General features: G+C 37.6%; 1 protein-coding gene across 1 annotated transcript; it reads right to left on the bottom strand.

The window, feature by feature from the left end:
• Nucleotides 1–10,012: 10,012 nt before the first annotated feature.
• LOC149402314 (P-loop containing nucleoside triphosphate hydrolases superfamily protein) lies at nt 10,013–22,443 on the bottom strand. The gene is made up of 21 exons (XM_089608919.1): nt 22,205–22,443; nt 21,175–21,559; nt 20,927–21,043; nt 20,762–20,841; nt 20,177–20,323; nt 19,936–20,084; nt 19,670–19,800; nt 19,440–19,562; nt 19,239–19,312; nt 18,000–18,584; nt 17,514–17,625; nt 17,242–17,379; nt 16,746–17,075; nt 16,057–16,324; nt 14,700–15,940; nt 13,448–13,847; nt 12,446–13,362; nt 12,301–12,366; nt 12,062–12,187; nt 11,522–11,763; nt 10,013–11,341 (listed from the first exon to the last, which is right to left on the bottom strand). The coding sequence occupies exons 1-21, from the start codon at nt 22,333–22,335 to the stop codon at nt 10,261–10,263; spliced, it is 6,843 nt and encodes a 2,280-aa protein (XP_089465045.1). The 5' UTR covers nt 22,336–22,443; the 3' UTR covers nt 10,013–10,260.
• Nucleotides 22,444–22,770: the final 327 nt, after the last annotated feature.

Here is a 22,770-nt window from a genome sequence, read left to right as displayed (position 1 = left end):
ATGTATATTTCCAGCTTTATTTCACAATAATGTCTACAAGATTGATCATTAAGACAGATTAATCCCTTAAAATTAAACGGTGTTTAGTTTCATTTACGGAAGACTCTACGAGACTGCAAGATAATCACAACACAAATGGCAATTTCAACTCAACATATCAAGTCTAAAGTAAGAAAATTAGAAATTCATATGCAACAGGCATCAAGTTAGTAATCGTTCCAGGTAGAGAAGCACATGAAAGAAGGAGTAAATGTTAGTATTAGGCTATCACTGAGAAAGCCACGTCTTTTGACCCCATCACCAGAGATCTGTGTAAAAAGCTCTCCACCAACCAGGGCAGACCTTAATCTAATATTTGAACTTAACCAAACAAGACTTTACTTTTTTCAACAATGTTATGAAAATAGTCAAGGTAACCTCAAGTCTGAACCCATTTTGCCTCATTAACCTTAAGTCTAGAATCAGCCACAATAACAGCAGAATACAATTTGCCAAATTTAGCAAGTGGACTTCAAGAGTTATAAAATCCATATCTAAGTACTTAGTCAGTGTAAATTAACGCAAAATCTAAAACAACGGAGTTGCAAATTCTCAAGAATAAAACAGTGGTAAAATATGATAAACCTATGACAGTTCAATTAAAACATTATAATACAGAGAGCGATGCTCTATAAAATAAATATAACAGAGAGCTTTCTTAAATCAGACAACTATCAACATATCACATCCAACTACCATAACTAACAAGTAACTGGCAATACCAATTATAGTAATGAACAATAGTTTTATATTAACGACGAAAAAGGAGAGAGAAGGCTATGGGATTTCCGATCCAAATAATATCACTTCTGGTTCTCTATACTACATTCCTCTTGATTCAGGTTTGTGATCTTGATTTCTTGGTTCAGTTTTCGTCTTTGATTATTAGCTATCCTTTTGTTAGGTGTTGATTAGTAGCAGTGTTATTGCAGAATCGCAAGAGAGTGCGTGGGAGAATAGGGTAGAACCTGAACATTATCTAAGAAGCAAATTTAGAAACACTTGAAGTGCTAAAAACAACCATTCTTTCATCAGGCACAACAAATCGCTATTAATGTCCAAATCAAGGGCAGGTATTCATATCATCAAAATTTAAGTAATGTGTTGCGTAGGACAAGAGAGAAATTCAACATACCAAACGAACGAAAAAAAACCCTAAATCTCTAACCAAAACACAGAAATTCGACTAACTAAAACACAGGGATGGCAAAGACATTCTAACCTTTTCTACGGATGAGCAACACCAGAGCACACCAAGAAGAGGGAGAGAAGGCGAATTGAGAGAGAAAGCGAGGGAGAGACGGCGAGTTGGGATAAAAAGTAAGAGAAGAATGAGAATCGCAGAGAGTGCGTGGGAGAATAGGGTAGAAACTGAACAACGCGATCGAGAAGGAAGGAAAACGTGGGAATGGGATTACGAAAAACTTGGGAATGGGATTACGCCTATAATATAATTTTGAAGGACATTATAATATTGAGATTCTTTGTTAATAAGTTAATAAGTTAGTACGTTAACATGGGATTGAGATCAGGGTCGGCTAGACCAAATGTGTTGCCTAAAGCAAATTTTTATAACTGGGCTTTTTAGAAAAAAAAAAATAACAATAGCTTAAGTAAAATAAATTCAATCACGATAAGATATAGTAGTTGCTGGAAATTAAACTTCATGTATATTGGGCTTTTAATGGACATTTACATGGGCTTTCACATTATACATCACCCCACGACCCATGTTATAGGCATTAAGCGAGGGTTTTGACATGAAATCAGATGAGATTCGTTGGATTTTTCCAAGTTTTTTTTAGAAATCGGGGCGTTGCCCCGAACCCCACGAGCTCAGCGGTGAGCTCGATCGCCAAAAGTTCTAATCCTAGCGCAACCAATTAAGAAGACAAAACTTGTGATAAAGAGGGTTTGAAATGAGAGAGGAAGAGGGGTTCTTGAATTTCAATGGCATTTTTGTCCGAAAAGTATCCAAAAGTCCAATTTCATATACAACCTACTCAGTCCCGGATGCCAACTATCAGAGACTAAAAAATTGTCTCCTACGATTTGCTCCATTTTTCACTTTGGAGGGAGTACATCCATGACCGAAAATTAGTCTCGAATACTATTCGAGACAACCAAATCTGTCTCGAATGCCCGCAGTTAGAGACCAAAAATTAGCCTCTACAAATTTGCGTCATTTTTACATGTTTGGAGGGAATATATCCGTGACTAATTATTAGTCTCGAAAAGTATACGCAACCAAATCAGTCCCGAATACTATCAGATACAACCAAATCTATCCCGGATGCCAACTATCAGGTTGGAGGGAATACATCTGTGACCGACAATTAGTCTCTCCTAAAATTATGACAGGAGAAATATATATTTGTGACTAAATATTAGTCTCGAATAGTATACTCATGAAAATCAGTCTCTAATAGCATCAGAGACAGCATGATCAGTCTTTGATGCCCACTATCAAAGACTAATAAATCAGTCTCGGTTACTCTAGTCTCCGATACCCTGTTTTCTTGTAGTATATAATGTTTTGCATAATAAATCTCAAAAAGGTGGATGGAGGAATGACGAAGAATTCAACCAATATGTAAGAATGACATTTGATTTATATTTATTTTTGGACGTTGTAGATTCTATTAAACTTAAAATTATTCTAATACATTTATTTTATGATAGGGGAAAATTCTTCAACACAAGGAAGATGCCATGGACAAATTACTAGTGGAAAACACGACAAATTACTCCCGCATTAGAGCATGAGTTGGAAGAGGAAGCAATCAAAAGCGTTTGTGACAGAGAAAAAACAAGAAAATATGGATATGAGGTAATGAATGGACCGATTTTTCGGGAAAAAAAAAAAAAATATATATATATATATATATATATGTTAATTATTTCGGCGGTCGAACCATCCACATGAGCTTCGAATGAGAATGAAGAGCTAAAGAGTAAAATTGACGATCTTCAGAATAAACTTAGGGAGGAAAAGGAACAAAATCAAGAGAAGTTGAACAGACTACAAGAATATCTAGCTAATAAGTTTGATGATTTTGACACGACCATGGTTTAATCTACAAGCAACTCATCATTGATCTAACCATCTCCATAAGAGTTCGGTTCCTTCTCTCTGACACTCCGTTTTGTTGAGGTGTGCCAGGTGCGGTAAGCTGAGAAGCGATTCCTTCTTCTTTAAGAAAGTCATTGAACTCTCCAGACATATACTCACCACCTCGATCAGATCGAAGTGTTTTGATCACTTTGCCAGTTTGCTTTTCCACTAAAGCCCTAAAGACCTTAAATACGTTAAAGGTCTCGGATTTGTGTTTGAGCAAATAGACAAAACCATATCGCGAGTAATCATCGGTGAAGGTAACGAAGTATTCGTATCCCCCACGCGCATGTCGGCTGAGCGGACCACATACATCAGAATGTATTAGTTCCGGCAACTCAGTGGCTCTTCGACCCTTATCGGAGAAAGGTCGCTTAGTCATTTTTCCTTCTATGCATGATTCACAAGTAGGTAGTGAATCTATTGCAGAGGCTTGGAGTGGACCGTCCCTCACAAGTCTCTTAATCCTATCTAGACTGATATGACCAAGTCTCAAGTGCCAGAGGTATGTTGATTTTGTTAGATCGGAGGACTCAGAAAGTTTGATCCTCTTTGGCTCCCTAATTAGATCATTATCTATTTCGGTGTCTAAAAGAGAAGGTTGAGTGGGATAGATGTAGAAAAGAGCATTCTTCATACATGCATCAGTGACAAAAGAATTATCAGGAAACGAAATACGAATTCCATTCTCAATGAACTTTAAACAATAATCTTGCTCAAGAAGACGAGCAACGGATATTAAGTTCTTCCCAAAGGTAGGAACAAAATAAACATTATTCAAGTTTAAAGTACGGTCTTCAAAAGACAGCGTCACGGATCCCACAGCCTTTGCAGACACCAGGCTCCCATCACCCCATTTAAAACATAACTCGCCTTCATCTAAGCTTTTGCTTTTCTTGAAACCATTCAAGGAACAACAAATATGGTTAGTAGCAGCGGAGTCAAGAATCCACGTTGATACATTACCAGCTACTAAGCATGCTTCGGTAACTAGTACAATACTATTTTCCTTTGCTTTGAGATAGGCATGACAGTTCTTTTTATCGGCCTTGTGAGGTCTCTTCTTAGTTCCAGAGGTGGAGGCTTTTTTTGCTCAGTAGCATGTGCCTCTCCTTGATTCCTCTTTCTCTTAGTGAGACCTACAGCAGTGTGAAGTTCCACCATAAGCTTGGTAACAGTGTACTCTAGCTTGTTTATGGAGTAGTTCATCTTGGAGGTATCAAGAGATGCAGGGAGAGTTTCTAAGATCATATCTATGACATTCTTCACATCAATCTCAGATCCTAGGATTTCCATTTTATTCAGATAACTAATGATCAGTATCATAAAGTCTCCAACAGGAGTCCTAGCCTTCATGTGACAGTTCATAAACTGTCGGACTGCTTGTTGCCTTATTTGACGCCTTTGCACTCCAAACGTCTCAAGGAGATTGTAGAGCATGTCGGCGGCGGTCTCGATGTCACGATGTTGCTTTTTCAGCATATTGTTCATAGATGCTAAGATATAGCACCTCACAATCTCATCGGATCGAAGCCAGGCCGCTAAGGCGTCATTGTCCTCTTGAGTCGAATCACCATTCATCAGTGGAGGACACGGGGTGGTGAGTACCCATTTGTGCTTGTTAACGGTAACTATTATGTCGAGGTTATGTTTCGAATCTACGTAGTTTTTGGTTTCGAGTTTGTTTGAGGAAAGGATGATTGAGAGATGGTTGAGAGACATGTTGCTTATTTAAGTTGAAACAAGTTTATGATTTAGTCTTTGGTTTAGGATTTAAGTTTTATTAAGACTTTTATAAAATCCAATGGTGTTATAAACCAAACGATAATTTACTCCCTCAAGAGAAGGCCGCAAAAAATCTCCATTTATAAGTAAATGACACATCATTAATGCTTAGCCAAGATGTCAATACACCAATTTTGACTAGTCACCTTTTAAATTGGTTTGATCACTCACATCCTTTCGTAGAGCCTCAAGGGAGGATTACTAGAGATTGAGCCTAAGTGTGCAACCAACCACTTAGTCCAAAAGGTCAACTTTGAAAAACAATCCCCCAAGGGGAGGCCTTGTCATCATCGTCTCACTCTCGGACGTAGCTCATTGAGCAATGATCGAAGCAAAAACGCCTTGGAGTACTCCCATTTAAGAGAGGGTCGCAAGAGCGGCTCTTAGTCCCACGTTAGTTGCTTCTTTCATTAATGTTGGGGATCGTGGGTTACAAACAACAAGTATAACCCTCCCACTTTTTTTTTTAGTTGGTTCATCGACTCTTATAAGTTCGGAAACAGATTTCCTAGTTCGAGAGTGACAGAGCGGACAACTAGAAGAGAATCATAGATCGACATGTTCAGAGCAGTGTGTGCATAAAGGCACAATGGACATACTCGGATCTTTTCCTATTTTCTATTTCGGGAAAGTGCATGAGGGAAGTGTGAACTTCAACTCACTCGAACACTTGAAAGTTTGAGATTACAAAACTAGTAAGACAAGAAAACTAGTCACAAAATATACTCGAAAATTCTCAAACCTTTAAAACACGTTTTTCAATATAAAAAATTAAAAACTTTTAGAACTGATTCTAATGTGTTTTAAAAACATCCCAAACTCATAGAAAAACAACATGATTTTTAATTTAAAGACATGAGCAATAAATTAAAAAAAAATCTAAGATAACAATTCTAACTTGTCACAAAATTAGTAAACTTTCGCAAACGATTTTCAAGCTCATAATTTTTAATACATGTACATGCATATCTTTGACCATAGCTCTGATACCATTTGTTGGAATCGATCTAGGGTTTAAGAAAAAGTTTAACGCTTCGTTAAGCGGCGGAATTTTCAAAATTTTCTTTTTCAAGTAAAACTAGTTTTTACTAACCTAGACAAGAGCAAGCACATGTAAATAAAAACTATTATGAGCATAGAAGTTTACTAACCTTTTTAGACGTTTGAACGTTGATGAGCCTTTGGAAGGTTGATAACGTTCGTCTCCCCTCGCAGCACATATCTCTTCCTTTCCTCGGTAACTCGAGCAACCACGAAAGTTTCTATCACTAAATCACTCGAAATAAAAGGAATCAGTGAGTGCGCACTTTTAAACACTACGACTTAAGAACGAGTCTTGAAGTCGCAGAGCTAAACTCTAGGTCAAATGAGGACGTAGGTGCCAAAAAAATAAAACGAAATTGACTACAGAAAGAGAGGAGAGGGGCGTCCACAAGTTCTAGAGAGAGAGGCTCTCAATCTCTAACTTATGTGGAATGAGAAAACAATGAGAATGAGGGCCCTATTTATAGGAAAAGGGTTATCCTTAGAAATGGGAGTTTCCTCTTTTTTCCAAGCATTCATGAGCAATCTCTTATTGCCCATTCTCTCCATATGCGCCCAACATGTCCATTCCCTTAAGGGATTTGTTTCCTAATTTGTTTCCTCGTCTTTGCTTGTCTTGGCCGCCCATATAGTTTCCCTCATTGGGAAATTTGTTTCCTCTTTTTCTTTTGGCAAGTATCATGATACATTTATGCACAAAATATTCTCTCTTTCTTTGGGTATTATGGGCGCCCAACATGTCTCTAGAAAGAGCTTCTAGAAGCTTTTTCATATGTTCATGACAACATGAGAAAGGCCCATTAAGAATTTTCAATAAAATTCTTATGAAATGAAATTAATCCACAAGGCCCAATGATCAAGTCATGGCCGAGTATTATTAAGTCATCAAATGACCTTGTCAAAAAATTTATTGACATTCATTTCATGCTATGTCTCAAAAGACAAAAATACCCTTTTGACAATTTTCGAAAAACTCGTCGTGTTTTTGTTTTGGCTTAGCTTCAAGTTTAACTATTCCTACTCGATGTGATTCGTGACAGTGACCTCATGGACCCAAATGAACAAAGCTTGAGCTAAACACTTGGACTCAAAAGTTCATAAACCTTTTCCAAGTTTAGCTTAATGTCAACTCTCGGTTCAAATGAATTTATTTTCTACTCAAGAATTCAACCTAATTGTAATGAGCGGATCCACAGAATATTATCAGTGTTTACCCTTCATGAATATCATCAGCTAGTGGGATTTACAAAATTACCATTTTACCCTTCTAGCTGTTATTTCCTCAACTCATTTGTCGCTTGTGAATAAGTTAGAAACAATGTATTGACGAGGAGCTAACAAGTCACATTGTTTCATCCAAAAGAGTCAGGACTCAATTTGGACACTGGCCAGTTCATTTATTCACACTCCAAGGAACAAAGCATGAGGTGATATACATTGCATTTCAGCAATCTTGTACATGAATTCCATATCTATGAGAACTTCACAAAGTTACTCATGACATTCTCACAACTTAGTACTTCACCAATAGGCCTTGTTCGGAATCACATAGTGAGTCCGAACTCTGACTTTCTCAAATGAGAATACTAAGGTGTGAAATGACATGTCTCATTTCCGGATTAAGGTAAGCACGATGCAATTCATACGTAGTGACTTCGAGACATAAGAGGTTAAATGGTTTGTTCTTATCTTGTCTCTAGAAATGCACTGGTCAATTCAGTACCTTCGGAAGATACCTAGAAGAACTATAGAGTCTCCAACTCTCAATGTCTCATAACCAGACATCATAGATTCTTCTAACAATCATACTGAGGTCAATAGTCCTTTGACCCTTAGATTGCGAATATATCGTTTTAAGCAAACTACGAAGAGTTTGTTCATGCAAATCTACATTTGTCTCTTCGTAAGTTGTTTAGTTTGTTTATGGACTAAAGACTAAACTTTTATCATAAAGCTTCAAACAAGGAAGATTGAATGAACGTTTCAACTTTTTATTAATGAATAAGCAATTACAAGCAAGAGTCTTCATGAGACTTTATTACATCAAATGTACAAAATAAAAACTACAACTCTTCTCGTGGGCACCATTGACAACACCAGGATGCATGCCAGTTTCATACGACGGTCATATAGGAGCTGGGGACTTTACGGCTCACCAGATGGCCCCCAATGAAAAATGTCTAAAGAGAGCAACAGCAACCCTGCTACAACTTCCCTTTTTCTTGGAACTTTCCACCAAACGGGACCCATTGAACGATTGCAGATGAAGGATCAAGATTATGTTTTTTCTTATGATCTGAAGTCTGCAACTGGATGGCATGTTTCTCTCATGCATGATGTATTATCATGTATGTTTGGACCTTCCACTGCTAATTCAATCGTTAATGGAACCCTAGCATTAAATACATTTTACGTTGAACTCTAATAACGAGCCAGAAAGAATGACCAGTAACAATGCAGATAAGAATAACCATGAAATCCAATGGTGATACATTAAATAAAGAATTAGCAACAAGAACCATGAATAACATAATTGGCAGAATATCGTTCATTTCATTCACTCATATGATAATCATCTGAATCCTCATATTCAGTATCACCTCTTGAATTATCATCATTCAAATCATCTTCGATTGACTTTTCAAGTGGTCCTTCTATAGTATTATATCATCATCGTCGGTAGAACAATCTGTAGCCTCCTCTAATTGTTGAACATCAATGTCTGCAAGAGTTTCCATGTCGGCAACATTTTCTCGATGGAAGTTAATCCCATCAAAATCAGTAGTATCAAATGAGATTGGGCGCGATGAAGTTCCGACATCTTCCAATAATTTTTCAACTTCTGCGTCTTCTGGAATATCCCATAAGTGCCTATGCGTAATTCTCTCTATGACTTTCCATTCGTAGTTTGATTTGAGAGGATCATCTATATAAAATAGTTGTTTAGCTTGGGAGGCGAAGATGAAGGGGTCTTCTTTGAAAGTGTGCCGAGATGTATCTATACTAACGAAATTAGGTTCAAATACCACATGCTTCCTCTGGCGATTGGTGTCGAACCAATTGCATTTGAATAAAATAACACGATATCCTTTTATGAACGAAAATTCAATGACTTCATCAAGATATCCATAATAATCGTCTTCAACGTCGTCATGGACACCTGGAACTGTAACTTCGCAATTTTGTGTCATCCTACGATCATCTCTCGACTTGACTAGAAATTTGACTCCGTTCACTATATATTCTTGGTGTGAGGTGACTCGAATATCAGGATTACAAGATAATGCATATAACTCTTCGCTGACTTCTGAAGGATTTTCAATACATTTTCCCGATCTATTATTAAGTTAGAACCAAATAATCGAGTTATAAGAGCTCAATAATTGAACATGATTGATCAATAAAACATGATTTGAAATAATACTAGTGTAGTTGTTACCCGTGAGGCAAACCAAGCAGGGAATGTAGACTGGTGCATCTGGCTAAAATTTGATGATGAAGGATGATTGTTACGTAATAATTCCATGTGTTATCTAATGGAAGAACGAATGAAAGCACAAATTAATTAGCTATGAAACTAACTAGGAATTCAATATCAAAGATAAAAGATACTTACTCGAGAAACGGTTCAACTTCCGGACAGTTATTCAACATAAACCAACGTGCTTTCTTCATAAGAGTACTTGAAAGTACATAAATTTCTTGCTTCCCAATACCTCGACCGCTCAGTTTGAAAATATCCAATGTATAATTTTGACCAACATCTGACGACTTGTCATCATGTCTCTCACGTTTGTCAAATTTTGATTTAACTCCTCGTAAATAGTGTGAGCATAATATATAGAAGACATTTAAACCTTCATTAAGAAATGATGCAAAATAACGACTTTTGAAACCACAGTACGCGTTTTAAGAAACGATTTTTATTGAATCTGAACCAGATAGAAGAAATACATACCTATTTTTTTGTCAAGAATTGAGTTGCCTAATTAGAACTACGAATTTCCAAAGAAAAAGAAGAATAAGGGAGAGAAAGCACAGGAAGTGTGGGAAAAAAAATGTACGTATATATAGGGCTTAATTAAATCCTAAAAACTCAAACCCTAAAAGTCCAAACTTAATCCTACTTCTACTCTTAATATATTAATTATTATTTTTATTATATATAAACACATACGTCCAAAAACCACTTAATATATAAAATCAGATGTTTAATATTTTCTTCCCTTGCGAGGGTTATGTTCTGCAATAGACTCGGGCTTCGATGACGAGGAAGATTATTTTTTATGCTTTACTTTTGCTGATGTCAGGGATTTTTTTGAAGATATAAAAGCAGAGTCAAGAATGGCCTCGATGTCTTCTCGCTGTTTTTTCCCTTTTGCAATTAGGTCAGAAGTAGCACTGCGATTTGTATCTCGGTCTCTTGAACCTCTCTCCTTGTTCTCCCGATTCTCCAGAGTTACATCATTGCCAGATAATATTTTAGGCCTTTTGGGCACTCGCAATTTTGAATCTCCGTCGTGCTCTCGACAATCCGTTCTTCGTCCCGAGTGCTCTGACTGAGCTTTTCTCTTATCCGGATGAGAGTCATCCGATTTAATCTTCTTTCCATTACTCTCTTTAACCTCGGACCCGACGTCGTCTGTGACAGACTTCTTCCCCTCTGATGTTCTTTTTAAAGCAGCTGCCTCAGAAAAATCCTTCACCCGATTACCATATTTATCAGCAGAACTCTTTCTGAATCCAAATTCGTCTCTTGTTGATGGAAATCCACTCTCTCTATCTCGTCGCTTAGATCCATCACTGATACGATCTGACCTGCTTTTGGTCTCTCTTTCTGAAACCCTCTCGTGGTACTTTGTATGCCGCCGAACATCTCCAACCTTCTCTATAAATTTTGGCGGCTGCGTTGGAAGACTCTTGCAGTTTTCTTTCTTCCAAACAGATTTGAACATGGATCTATAAGGCATTTTAATCGTCCTAACTAGATTTCTCCGCCTGGCATCTTCAACAAGAGCGGCCCAGTTTCTATTCGTCTTCAACGTCCTGGCATTACCCATAATCCATAGTGAAAGTCTGGCTCTTGTCAAAGCAACATTCATGCGTCTGACATCAGCGACAAACCCAATCTTGCTCGAGTTTATCCCTGGAGCAACGGAGTTTGGCTCTGCTGCTCTAACTGTGGAAAGTATCAGAATATCGACCTCCCGACCCTGAAACCCGTCGACAGTGTTAAATTCCATCTCGTCTATGATCGAAGACCCAAACGCACTCGCAAACCGAGAACGCAAAAGCGACAGCTGACACTTGTATGGAGTTATGATTCCGATTCTTCCGCCAAGGAATTCAGATGGATACCTGCGTACAATTTTATCATATTGCAAATGTATAAGAGAACTCGTCTTTCTTTATGATATTCAGAAATGTGTTGATTGTCAATTGGACGAACAATTTTTTTTTCTTAAGACGAACAAATGGATGTTTCTTTTCTTTTTCTCTTTTATCCCATTCTGAACACGGGAAAAAACAAGTATGTACCTATTCTTCAAAAACTTAAGTACTTCAACCGCAGCGTCAGCTTCATGCTCGTTATACAGAGACATAGCGCCAGAATTCTTGCCACGAAGCTCTCGCCCATCAACAACATCATTAAAAACATACGGCCCAAGACCCTCTGTCTCATGAAACGGTGCTGACTTGCTTGACATTTCTCCATTCAGCAGCTTACTCTCATAAAAATGCATAGAAGGAAACAAACAAATCTCTGGGTGCATTCTATACTGCAAATAGTAAATATCAGTTGTCAAAGATTTTTTAGAGTCAACAGGGTATAGATGAAGTTGCAGCCAAAACATGAAAGAAAGGGAAAAATCAGGAGGAATTGGCATCTCAATCAAAAGCTTTGGCAAAAAAAATGCAGACATATATTACTTTGTATGAACTATGAAGTAATCAGCACAGACGATATATTGCTTTGTATGAACTATGAAGTAATCAGCACAGACGGTTCACTTTTGCTCACACTTTAACGTCAAATAGCATGCTGAAAACTAATGACCAATGTCAATCATACTTTACCTGTTTAGTCAACATAAGAACAGGGTGACCAGCCTTCTGTAATCTTTCAAACATGCTACATTCAAACTGAAATTTACTAGCGACATTTGACAGAACCGTTGCAGGAAGCTGCTTCGGATCACCAACCTTCAATCATATTTAAAAAAATTAAATAAATAAATAACAAACAGAGTCAAGTCTTCTATTATCTATTTTTGTAACACAACATGAAAAATATTTCATTTGGATTTTAGGTGTACCATGATGCATTTACCGCCATTGGACTTTAGTAGTTGAAGAGGAATCAGAGTAGCAGGTTCCAGAGCCTGTAGCAAGGAAGAATGATGAAACAGACATAAATTGTAACAGAAGTAACAGGGTCAAGGAAGAATAAATAAATCATACTTGAGCAGCTTCATCAATCACAACAGCATCAAAAAGATTGTGTTCCGATGGACTTCCAAACTTATGACCCGACATTGATTCGGAACATACGCCATAGAGGTCTCCCCCGCAGCCACTAAGTGTAGCTACAACTATTTCCGCTTCTCGTAGTATAGACCTCCGAAGCTTAAACTTAAGTCCTCTTATTTCATCATTAGTTTTCCTCTCTTGTGCCTGAGCAACACTGAGGTCTTTATAAATTTGCTTCTTCTGCTCATAAAGCTGCCGTAGCTTCATTTGAACTTCTGCATCGGACATTTCTTTCATTTGGTCTCCCGTATGAGCGTCATCTTCCAGGGACTTCTTCATGTTTGAATTTCCATCACTTAAGTTCGCACGTTTAGCTTCAAGAAATCTAATACGATCAACTAGCTTCTCTAGATTAGAACGCAGTGTTGTTAAAGACGGTGCATTCGCATCATTCTTTGCATCATTTAACTTCATTGTCTCATCGACCAAACGATGATCAACAAGTGTGTCGATAAAGTATGGTAGGGAATTAGGATGGACTGTTCTGAAATTTCCAACCCTTACAAGATATGGCTTATACATCTTCCCATCACTGCCATGAAGTCCTTGACTAGATATTCTCGATACTAATTCATCCACTGCGGCATTAGATTGAGCACAAATGAGAATCCTTCGTCTTACAGAAGCATCGGTGGTTTTTGAACTGCTTCGCACGTCTTCATTCAACTGTTTAGCCAATGCAGCGTCCTGCCACGCCCTTGCAATAGCGGCAGTTGCATTCATCTTAGGGAATGAAGAATTACTTCTTCTCGAACTGTCACAAAGAGGATTGGCTTGATCTGTCTTTTGCAAAGGCAAAGCAAGTAAACCACTAGCAATAGCAAGAATAGTTCGAGTCTTACCAGTACCTATACACACGCAATTAAAACAATAGATAAGAGTCTATATAATGCCACAAATCTATCACGAACTATAACCCGCGTCAGCACAAACCTGGAGGACCCTGGATAAGAGATAATTCGAATTTCTTTCGATAATCCGAACTGACCGCAACACTGATAGCCTGAAGTTGACTCTCGTTAAAGGATGACTTCAGTATTTGTTGTAACGGTTGAGAAAGCTTTTTAAGATCTACTTTCAAACATGCAATGGAAGTAGCACCAGCATTCACAGGCTTCAAGATGACCGGAAGTAAGGGAATATCATTTATTGAGGACAATGCCTGAAATTCTCTAAGCTGGGGTGTAATGCTCATGATGCGACTGGCATGCCATTTACTGCGTTCGAGGATACTCCTCCTGGCTTGATTTAAGCGTGGATTTCCATTTTGAAGATGAAACCTTATGATCAGAATACTTAACCTTCTTTTATTATCTCTCTGGCGCCTCTCCACCTGACAAACATACAATTTTCTTTAGCATAATATCACGTTTGCCCTCTCATTTTCATTTATTATATTGAGAATATGGCAGTGTTAATTTCCAAATGGGAAGCATAAAACTAAAGGAAGCATATTAAGATAGCCTGAGAAAGGGAAGGAAAAATAAAGTGGACCCATCACATAGTGTCCCAACTCCCAACACAAAAACGGAAATAGTTTTAATTACAGTGAAAATTGATACAAATGTGTAAATTTTTCATACGCAAGATCTAGAGCTTAAAACAAAAACCCATTTACCGTTGAACAAGTTGATGAGGACAAAGTCACTATTTATAATAAAAATAAATAAATAAAAACTTGACTTTTTATTAATGAGTCAGCTCCGCCAAAACAAGAGGAAAGACGGAAGAGATACATTGCTAGTGAGTTGCTCCAGAACAGACCTAAAACCGGACCACAAGTCGCAAATGCTGGCCCGGTGATAGGAAAGGAGACAGCCACAAAGACACTAAATAATAGATTATATATTGACTGCCTGATCTTTTGATTGTTTTCATGGTCAACTCACGTGGATCCTATCAGACTACCATCGCTCTATCATGCAGAGTACTATATATAGTTGTAGATTATTGATAATTGATATTATAGAAAGAAGAGATGGGAGCAGATGCTGTTTAGAATTATCTTGTTTATCTTCCCGTACTCCCACGCATCTCTTATGTAAGTCCTGCAACTAAACTGTCCGCCCACTCCTATAATTTCATATTCAAACTAAGCCAACTACCATAATTTCTCACCTCTACTTATAAAAAGCAACTGTTAATTTTGAAACAAAAAACAAACATACATACTTCTGAAAAGTACCTTTCCAACCACATGAACATCGTGAGATGATTTTTGAGGGGGCTCTTTCGTGAGCAAAACTAGGTCATTTTCTGCAAAGCTTTTTAATGCTGTAGAATCACTGTCATCATGAGCAAAGCGAACAAGATGAAATGCATCAATCCTCTCAACAGAAAGGACTGATATAACGCCGAAGTATATATCTTCCAAGGAAGGCAGCTCTAGGAAAGAGCTCTGCAGCTGTGCTTTGAACTCCTCCAAAACCAGAGGTCGGAAAATGTCAATGTACTCCTGTGGTGATTGGAAACATACAGGGACCTCCTTAAGTTTTCCGAATGCTTGAATGTCATCTCTGCTTGACGACGATGGTTCTACTGTTGCAAAATAGTCTATTTCTAAGATAGGTTTATACCATTCATCAAGTCTCGGTGGCTTGAACCTCCTTGTCCGAGCCTCAAGACGGTGCAAGTGACCAGACCTATTTTGAATAGGTGTCCCTAGCTGGATAACTTGTCGCTTGGGGGCTTGGATGCTTGGTTTTGCCAGAGAAGATGGCTGGCGTCTCAAAGAATTGAGCGCAGACTCCAACGGATCATCTTCCGCATTGCTTACAATGTCTTTCAATAGCTTATCATCTGTTTTCCTAACCACCCCCTCAGACGCTTTATCTGAATTTTTCGTAGTAAAAACATCTTCAAATAAGTTCTTCAAATCGCCTCTCGCCTGCGGCTTCAGAGAGTTAACACCTGAGATTTTCTTTTTTTTATTATTGTCTACGATTTCTGATTTGGTAGAGGAAGCCGATGATTGTTTCCCTGAATGTTTATCTGAGTCCCTCTTTAAGACAAAATCATTTGCCACGTCTTCTTCCAGAAAAGTCTTTGACAGATGATGCTTTGGAGGGTCTGATCGATGATCTTTCTTTCTTGTAAGATCAACATTAGAAGTGATATTATCAACGTGAGTAGGCACTTTTTTACTAGCATCGGGTATCTTGACCTCACTGGGTAAAGCTTCATTTTCATCATCAGAAAGAACAATCAAATCAAAGGTGTTTTTTCTGCCAACTGCTGTAGTTGGATCCAAGATATGAATGTCGTCATATTCGTTGGGAAAAGGCTCCAGATCTATAGCAGACTCTTTCATCTTTAAAGATGGGCCTTCAGAACTAAAAACCAATTTTACGCACTCCGAAGCTTCCTTGGATAGAGACACAGAAAGCCGTGAGACTTGTTCGACTAACTCATCCATGTCAAGATTTTCTGAATCAAGAAAACATTTCATGTCATGTCATCTCAGGAGTTGTTTAAAATAATTATTCAAATAACCAATAAATCACTTGTATTTGAGCAAGGACAAAAATGAATAAAATGCTCACCACGTGATATAAGATCTTCAATTTTCTTGATCATTGATACAGCAGAAGCATTACATGAACCCTTCAGAAAGTTCAGTAAAGAACCGACTGTTTTTTTCCAATAAACAACGATAACTTTTAGAGAGGACTTCCCCCAATCCACAAGATCATGAAGCCACGAAAACTCAAGTATACTTTCTGGCATGGCAAAAGAAGCAGACTTCCTAGCTAAAGGATGCAACCTTTCGAAAATGACAGGAAGGATCTCAAGCAAGCGCACACAAGTCATCTGCGGTCAAACGTAAATAATTATCGTAATAGAGTTGCAGCAAACAACTTCTCTGATTTTTTTTTTCGAAAAAAGAAAAAGAAATAGAGACATTGTATATTGATATTGGGCAAACTTGGGATTACAGAGTCTGATCCTGGGGAATGTGAATATCACAAGTTTAAGAAGACATTCCCATATATATATATATATATATATATATATATATATATATATATAAAACAAAAATATCAAATAAATTCTCTAATGAGTCTAGCCCCAAGTATGCCCAACCACTATTATGCACCAACTCTGACCACACTCTAAAATGAGAATTTGCAAATCACGGATGGGTCTAGTAGCTAAAATTATTCAATATTCAATCAGAAACCAGACACGTGGACAAAGAAAAAATTGCTGCAGAATCAGCTGTAATGACTACCTGGCACATACTGTAGCCAATAAAAGCCTTCCCTTCCATTAAGCATCTTCTGATAGAAACCCAAGCAGTTTGTGACAGTAAGCAGCGGAACTTTTCTAGTAGGTTTACATCAATCTTAATTGGGGTCCGTTCCCCACTTGTTGGCAAAGGATCAAAGGTTGGCTGCCTGAGAAATCCACCACCTGATACCGATTTTGCCACACTTGCATCATCACAAGACTTTTCTGACGTGTCAGATGCAGATAATTCCTCTTGATCAAGCAATTTGCGAAGAACAAAGAAAAAATGTTGCAAATTCTGAAACTTCAATATCACAATATCCATATGGACCTGAAATGGGTGGAAACATATAAGCTGGGGACTGGAAACAAACATTAACAATTGAAAGTAATGTCGGCCCCAGTGAATTATTCCCCTTCCTTTTTAGAAATGCAAAAGAAAATGATTTAAAACTACAGGCAAAAAATAAAGTAGACTGCTAATGAAGAGGTTTTACCAGTTTTACAGCATGTCTCAATCCTAACAGAACAGCAGATAATGAAGATTCAGAATAGCAAAGAAACTTCAGGCCACTAGCAAGACCCCTTGTGTCAGATACATGTTCCAAGACAAACTTCCCGAATTGCCTCACACTCTGATAAATAAGGGCAAAATCAAATACATTGCCGCACTAAGAGATATTGAAGAAAGTAGAATGAAGATAAATTCAACACAGACGGATAAAGGTTACGTGAAGGCAAACTATATGAGACAAGTTTACAACATTACATGATTGGGATCCACAAGAGAAAGGATCAAGCTCTCCCCCATTTGTGGCTCCCAAACCCATTGCTTCCTAAGTTCCCCAAGCTCCGCCTGTTTTAAGAAATATTCGGTTAACCTGTAAGATGCAACAGATTAATGGCCAAAGTAAAGTGCTGATATACATGGATAGAACAATCTTCTAACTATTTTCTCAGTAACTCAAATCAAACAAGACAATATAAGCGTAACCTCTTAAATTTTTCCTTTATCCAGTTGGAAGACATGATATCCACATGACCGATTAGCCAGCTTGATTTACGTACTTGTAAAACCAAGTTGAATAATGTATCTTTGTGCAAAGAAGATATAACTACACTTTTCTAGACTGATTGTAAGAGAAACCAGAACTCATGTAGAAAGATTTATATGAATAAGAAGCCCTGGACATCCATGATGTAGAGAGATTCTTACGCTAATGTTATATTTGTTAACATAGAAAAACACGTTTACCTGTTATAAGCTCGTACTAAAGGAAGCATCAGCATAGACACTTTCACTGAGTTTTTCTGTTCCTTCACATCTCCACCATCGTTGGAACCAGTTGGAGCCTTCCACCCAAACGCAGCAGAGATCTCACAGGATGACAGCCAAGTTCTGACGGGCATTTCCAGTTCCGAATTTATCTCCGACTCAACCATTGAAAAACGAGTCCTGGCCCAAAAAACTGCCTTCGAAAAAGATACAGGAAGGACCAAAGGATTGATGTCGACAAGGACATCAATCCAGAGCATAGGGATGCACATCCAGTCTGCAAAGTCTACAGATACAATTTTGCTCTGAACACTAAAGTCCTTCCAAGAATTATTATCCTTCTCTTCAGAAAGCACAGAAGATACAAGTCCAAAGTTATCTTTGTCATTATCTGATTCGCAGCCCCTGCTTCTTCCAGTGTTCAGTGCTGGGGAGCATCTAAATACTGAATTTATCAGCACAGCAGCATCAGATACAAGAATAGCTTCTATGAGATCAAAGGCAGGCTGTCTTAGTGAATTATGTAGCGAAGAATCCTTCAGAGATAGCACTAGAGGAGGCCCCCTGTGAAACATCATACAACACTATTTTGATAAAAATGTTTGAAGAAAACTACCGCCAATCCCTAAAATCTCTAGGAATCATGGTTCATAACCTTTAACTTTAATGCCTGAACAGCTCTGTCAATGAGAGATCTCATATCAAGCCAACCCCATCAAAAACCACTATGCTAAATGATTGATTGAGATCCCTCGCCATCTTGCTTTTTTTATTTATTTTTTACAGAGAATCTGAATTCGTTATCAAAAAGTAATAGAACCTAGCCCTTCTTTCTTACTAATAGCATCCTTGAAATTTTAAACGAATACAGGAGTTAAGAATTAATAGAAAGGCAACCAATAATTTTCACACTTATGTCGTACTAAATGAATGTAAATTTTCCCGGTTACCAGTTTTGGTTTCAAACAGTGCTGTTTCACTTGAAAAATCATGTTACAACAGTGACTAGACTGCTTTCAGCTCTTCAATCTTTTTCCCTTCATGTCCCAGACCACAAATTTCTTCCCGAAAATGAATAAATATAAATGACGCCCGGACATTGAATTGTGTTATAAACCGTCACATCAAAGATACTTTGCAACTCTTAACTAAAGTGTCACCCAATACACTAGTTTATAGAAAAGAGAATTACAAATGAGACACAGTGATGTAACTTACCACATGTGTGCACACTCAAAAGGTGGACATGGTGGGTTCATAGTATAACCTCGGTGAACAATAAGAAGGGCAGTCTGAAAAAAATTCCAAAACAGAATCACAGCATTCAACTAAAAGAGAGAGGGGGTCTCTTTATCCGAAAGGAGATATTAACATGGCTTTTCTCAATATGTAGCATGGCTTTGAAGTACAAATACAAACCTGGCGAGCCTTCTGTCTTGTCAAAACACTGAAGTTATTGCTCACTGGAACTTGATGGAGTAGAAAATAAAGAAAATTCCTCCGCTGCTTTTCATGTTCACCATCTTGCAAAGCTTCAAGCGACTGCAATCATTGAACTTGCAGTCAGAAAATCTAAAATTGTAGAGTGCAAACCTAACAGAAAGAAGAGACTTGCGAATTCTAGTAAAAAAGAATATTCACATACATGCCTGTAGAAAAGGCTGAAAAAGATCAAAAATGTCTTTATGGCTTTTCTCATTTCGAGTATGAAAGCACTGACCCAAAAGAGTGTTGCGCATCACACTTGGGGATAGTGTGGACCTTAACCAAAGTTTACAACCTTGACGAAGACCAAAGAAATAACAAGAATGTTAGAACAGATCTAAACTGAACAGTATCCCTTTACTTTTTTAAATGGTGTTGGTTCAGCTTTAATTTTACAAATCTGCAACAAAAAAGGAAAATATATTCTCACCAAGCATTTTAAACAGTAGTCTCAAGCAAGTAACTGCATGGGAGAAATCTTCTGTATCACCACTAATATGATTGAGCACAATATCAAGAAAAATAGGATAATGCTCTAATATCCCTTCTTCAAATGCCAGAGGCTCTAAGAATCCAAGCCTTCACAAAATACGGGGAGAGAAATAAAAACATGTCGTTAGCAAATATAGTGGTATAAAGTCTCTTTCCAACATTATAGCACTAATACCTACAGTGTTTTGATGCCAAGCCAAACAGAGACGCGGTCCAGTTCAGTTCTTGGTCTTAATGTCTTTATAACAGATGGTAAGACTCCTGTCTCTAAAAATCCAATGGATTTCCTAATTAAAGGCTGTAGAGGCTCCAAGTCTGTTGCTTCCCTATGCAACACAAGAATACTGATCAGAAACAAGAGCTTTGAGTGTACATGTCAAAAACATTTAGTATCACTACCAAACACAGTCTAGTGACTAAACCCAATCATAGAAAGATAATTATTAGTATTTAACAAGTTCGGCCAGGAATGTGCTTAAAAATATTAGTAAAGAAAAAGGAAAAAGTACCAGCAATATCTAGGTTTACTCTTTATTAGTGATTAAACAAAATTTGATTAAAGTGGGGGAGGACAGGGTCCCTCTGAACACAATCCATCTTAAATAAAGAAATAACATCAATCGGAGAACTTAATCATTTTAAACGTTAATAATTTTATCCATTTTTTACATTTAAAGATTAATATTAATTGCAAGTCACAAATGCTCGACCTCAAGATAAAGGCATAACAAAATATAAGTAGCACTGCTACTTCGAAACAATACCTCAATTTTCCCATAGATCCTGCTAAACGATAACCCACCATTCGTACTCTTCTTTTGAAGAAAAACAACGCATAAACACCCTGCCAGAGTGGACATAAAGGTATAAGCAGAACAGATAGGGAAATGAATCAAGAATATTGACATATATAAGTCTTAACACAATACCGGAAACTGTTGCTGCCCATCCAGAGCGAGTTCGTGTACATTGTCGATAGCTTCGATGAATTTTTCAAACTCAGTAAATAAAGACTGATCGTCCAATAAATGGGGGAACATCAAAACCTGCAAGATAATAAATAATCAAAAGATGGTATACGGAAAATCCAGAGACATTTTCAATAGTAGAAATGGAAACATTTATGGACAAAAATTTCAAAAAGAAAAACATATCAGAGAAACATTTATCCACTCACCTCATACATGACGCTAATAACTTCGCCATTTTCAGAAAACGGATCGTAATTTTCATGCACTAGTTTATGGTTGATCTCTTTTAAGTGGGCAGAAACTCTTTCCTCGTCAAGACTTTGCAACACATCGAGAAGGGGACTGATTGAACTCGATTCATACTCCGTGTTGTACATCTCTCGGGCTTGATGGTGCTGCGTGATACACTGCACACACTGCCGCATTTCCTGGGAGATTCTCCTCCGCAGACGTCTGAGAGGAGAATCATCGCGTTCGTCTTTACAGTAGTTGTAAAATGTCTCCAAAAGCGGCTCCATTAAATCCCAGGCGCCGCACCAAATGTGGTTTTCTTCAGGCAAGGTTATCAAAAAGTTAAACGTATCTGCAAACCTGGCACGTTGTGTACAGAGACACAGGATTAGAATTCACTCCCTAAGAAGAGAAGTTACGGTAAATACGACTCTTGGGAATCAAGAAGTCCATGATTTCTCTTGAAATGAAAGCTACTGTCTCAGCCCAGAAATCACGAAAAGGCAAGAGAAGGCAAGAAATCTTTATCTTAACGGAAATTCATGAACAATATTACTATGGTGATCGGGAGCATAGCTCATACCAAGCAAGCTTCACAATTCTTTGTCTTCGAACAATTTCCCAAATGTTTATACATTAAAGGAACACACATTGAAGAAACACGCATTGTAGAAACTTTTCTACGTTTGCGTTAGCACATACGTATATAAAACTAGCAATGTCAAATAACGAAGAGCAAAGCTGACCAAAATATTACACAAGTTCAGCATCAAAGAAACTTAAATGCAAACGTCCGAATCAAAAATCAAAATATTCAAGAGTAAATAACGGAATAACAAAATCAGTAATATTTGGCGAGTATCGATAACAAAGTCTCTTGATTTTCAACTTTCTTCCATTTTTTTCCGATCAACCGCCAATATAATTTGACGTCAAAGACAACAAAAGAAATGCAATAAGCAACAAGGAAGAGAGAGAGAGAGAGAGAGTGGACAAGCGTATTACCATTTCTCTTTACTGTGGTGAAGACGATGACTTTTAGAAGGATCGTCTTCATCGCCATCGTCTTCTTCTTGGTCCTCAATGGCTCGCCATTGGTCCAATAATTCTCTTCTGATCGCAAGCTTTTTCGACATTAATAGATGATGGTTTAAAAATATAATTTGGCTATGGCAGACAAAGAGCAAGTAGGGTTCGGGGCAGAGGATGAAAAGATGAGAGAAGAGAGAGGGAAACTTTTTTCATGTTCTTTGTTTTCTTTTATATCCTATAGATTTTCGAATATTTTGCTAATGGATTATGGCCGGCCAATTTGATAAAGAAAAAAATAAAACGAAGGGGAATTGACACTAATAATACCATCTCAATTTCACTTATCAAATGTAGCTCAAAACTTAAAAATTGACAAAAGTAATACTACAAGTAGGTGAGAGAATTTATTTTTTCATCAACTACCCTCGAGACCATTAATGAATAAACCAACTCCATTTTTCTTTTATTTTTCTTCAGAACCCAGCCTACAAATTCTTACTCAGACCCTGTGAAAAAAAAACTCACTCCTTCTGCGCTTG

This window comes from Urtica dioica, chromosome 3, assembly GCF_054948205.1.
Source record: "Urtica dioica subsp. dioica isolate 48M chromosome 3, U.dioica_male_clone48M_v1_H2, whole genome shotgun sequence".
Lineage (NCBI taxonomy): Eukaryota > Viridiplantae > Streptophyta > Magnoliopsida > Rosales > Urticaceae > Urtica > Urtica dioica.
Note: the sequence above shows the minus strand (reverse complement) of the source record. Positions and strands in the feature narration are given on the sequence as shown.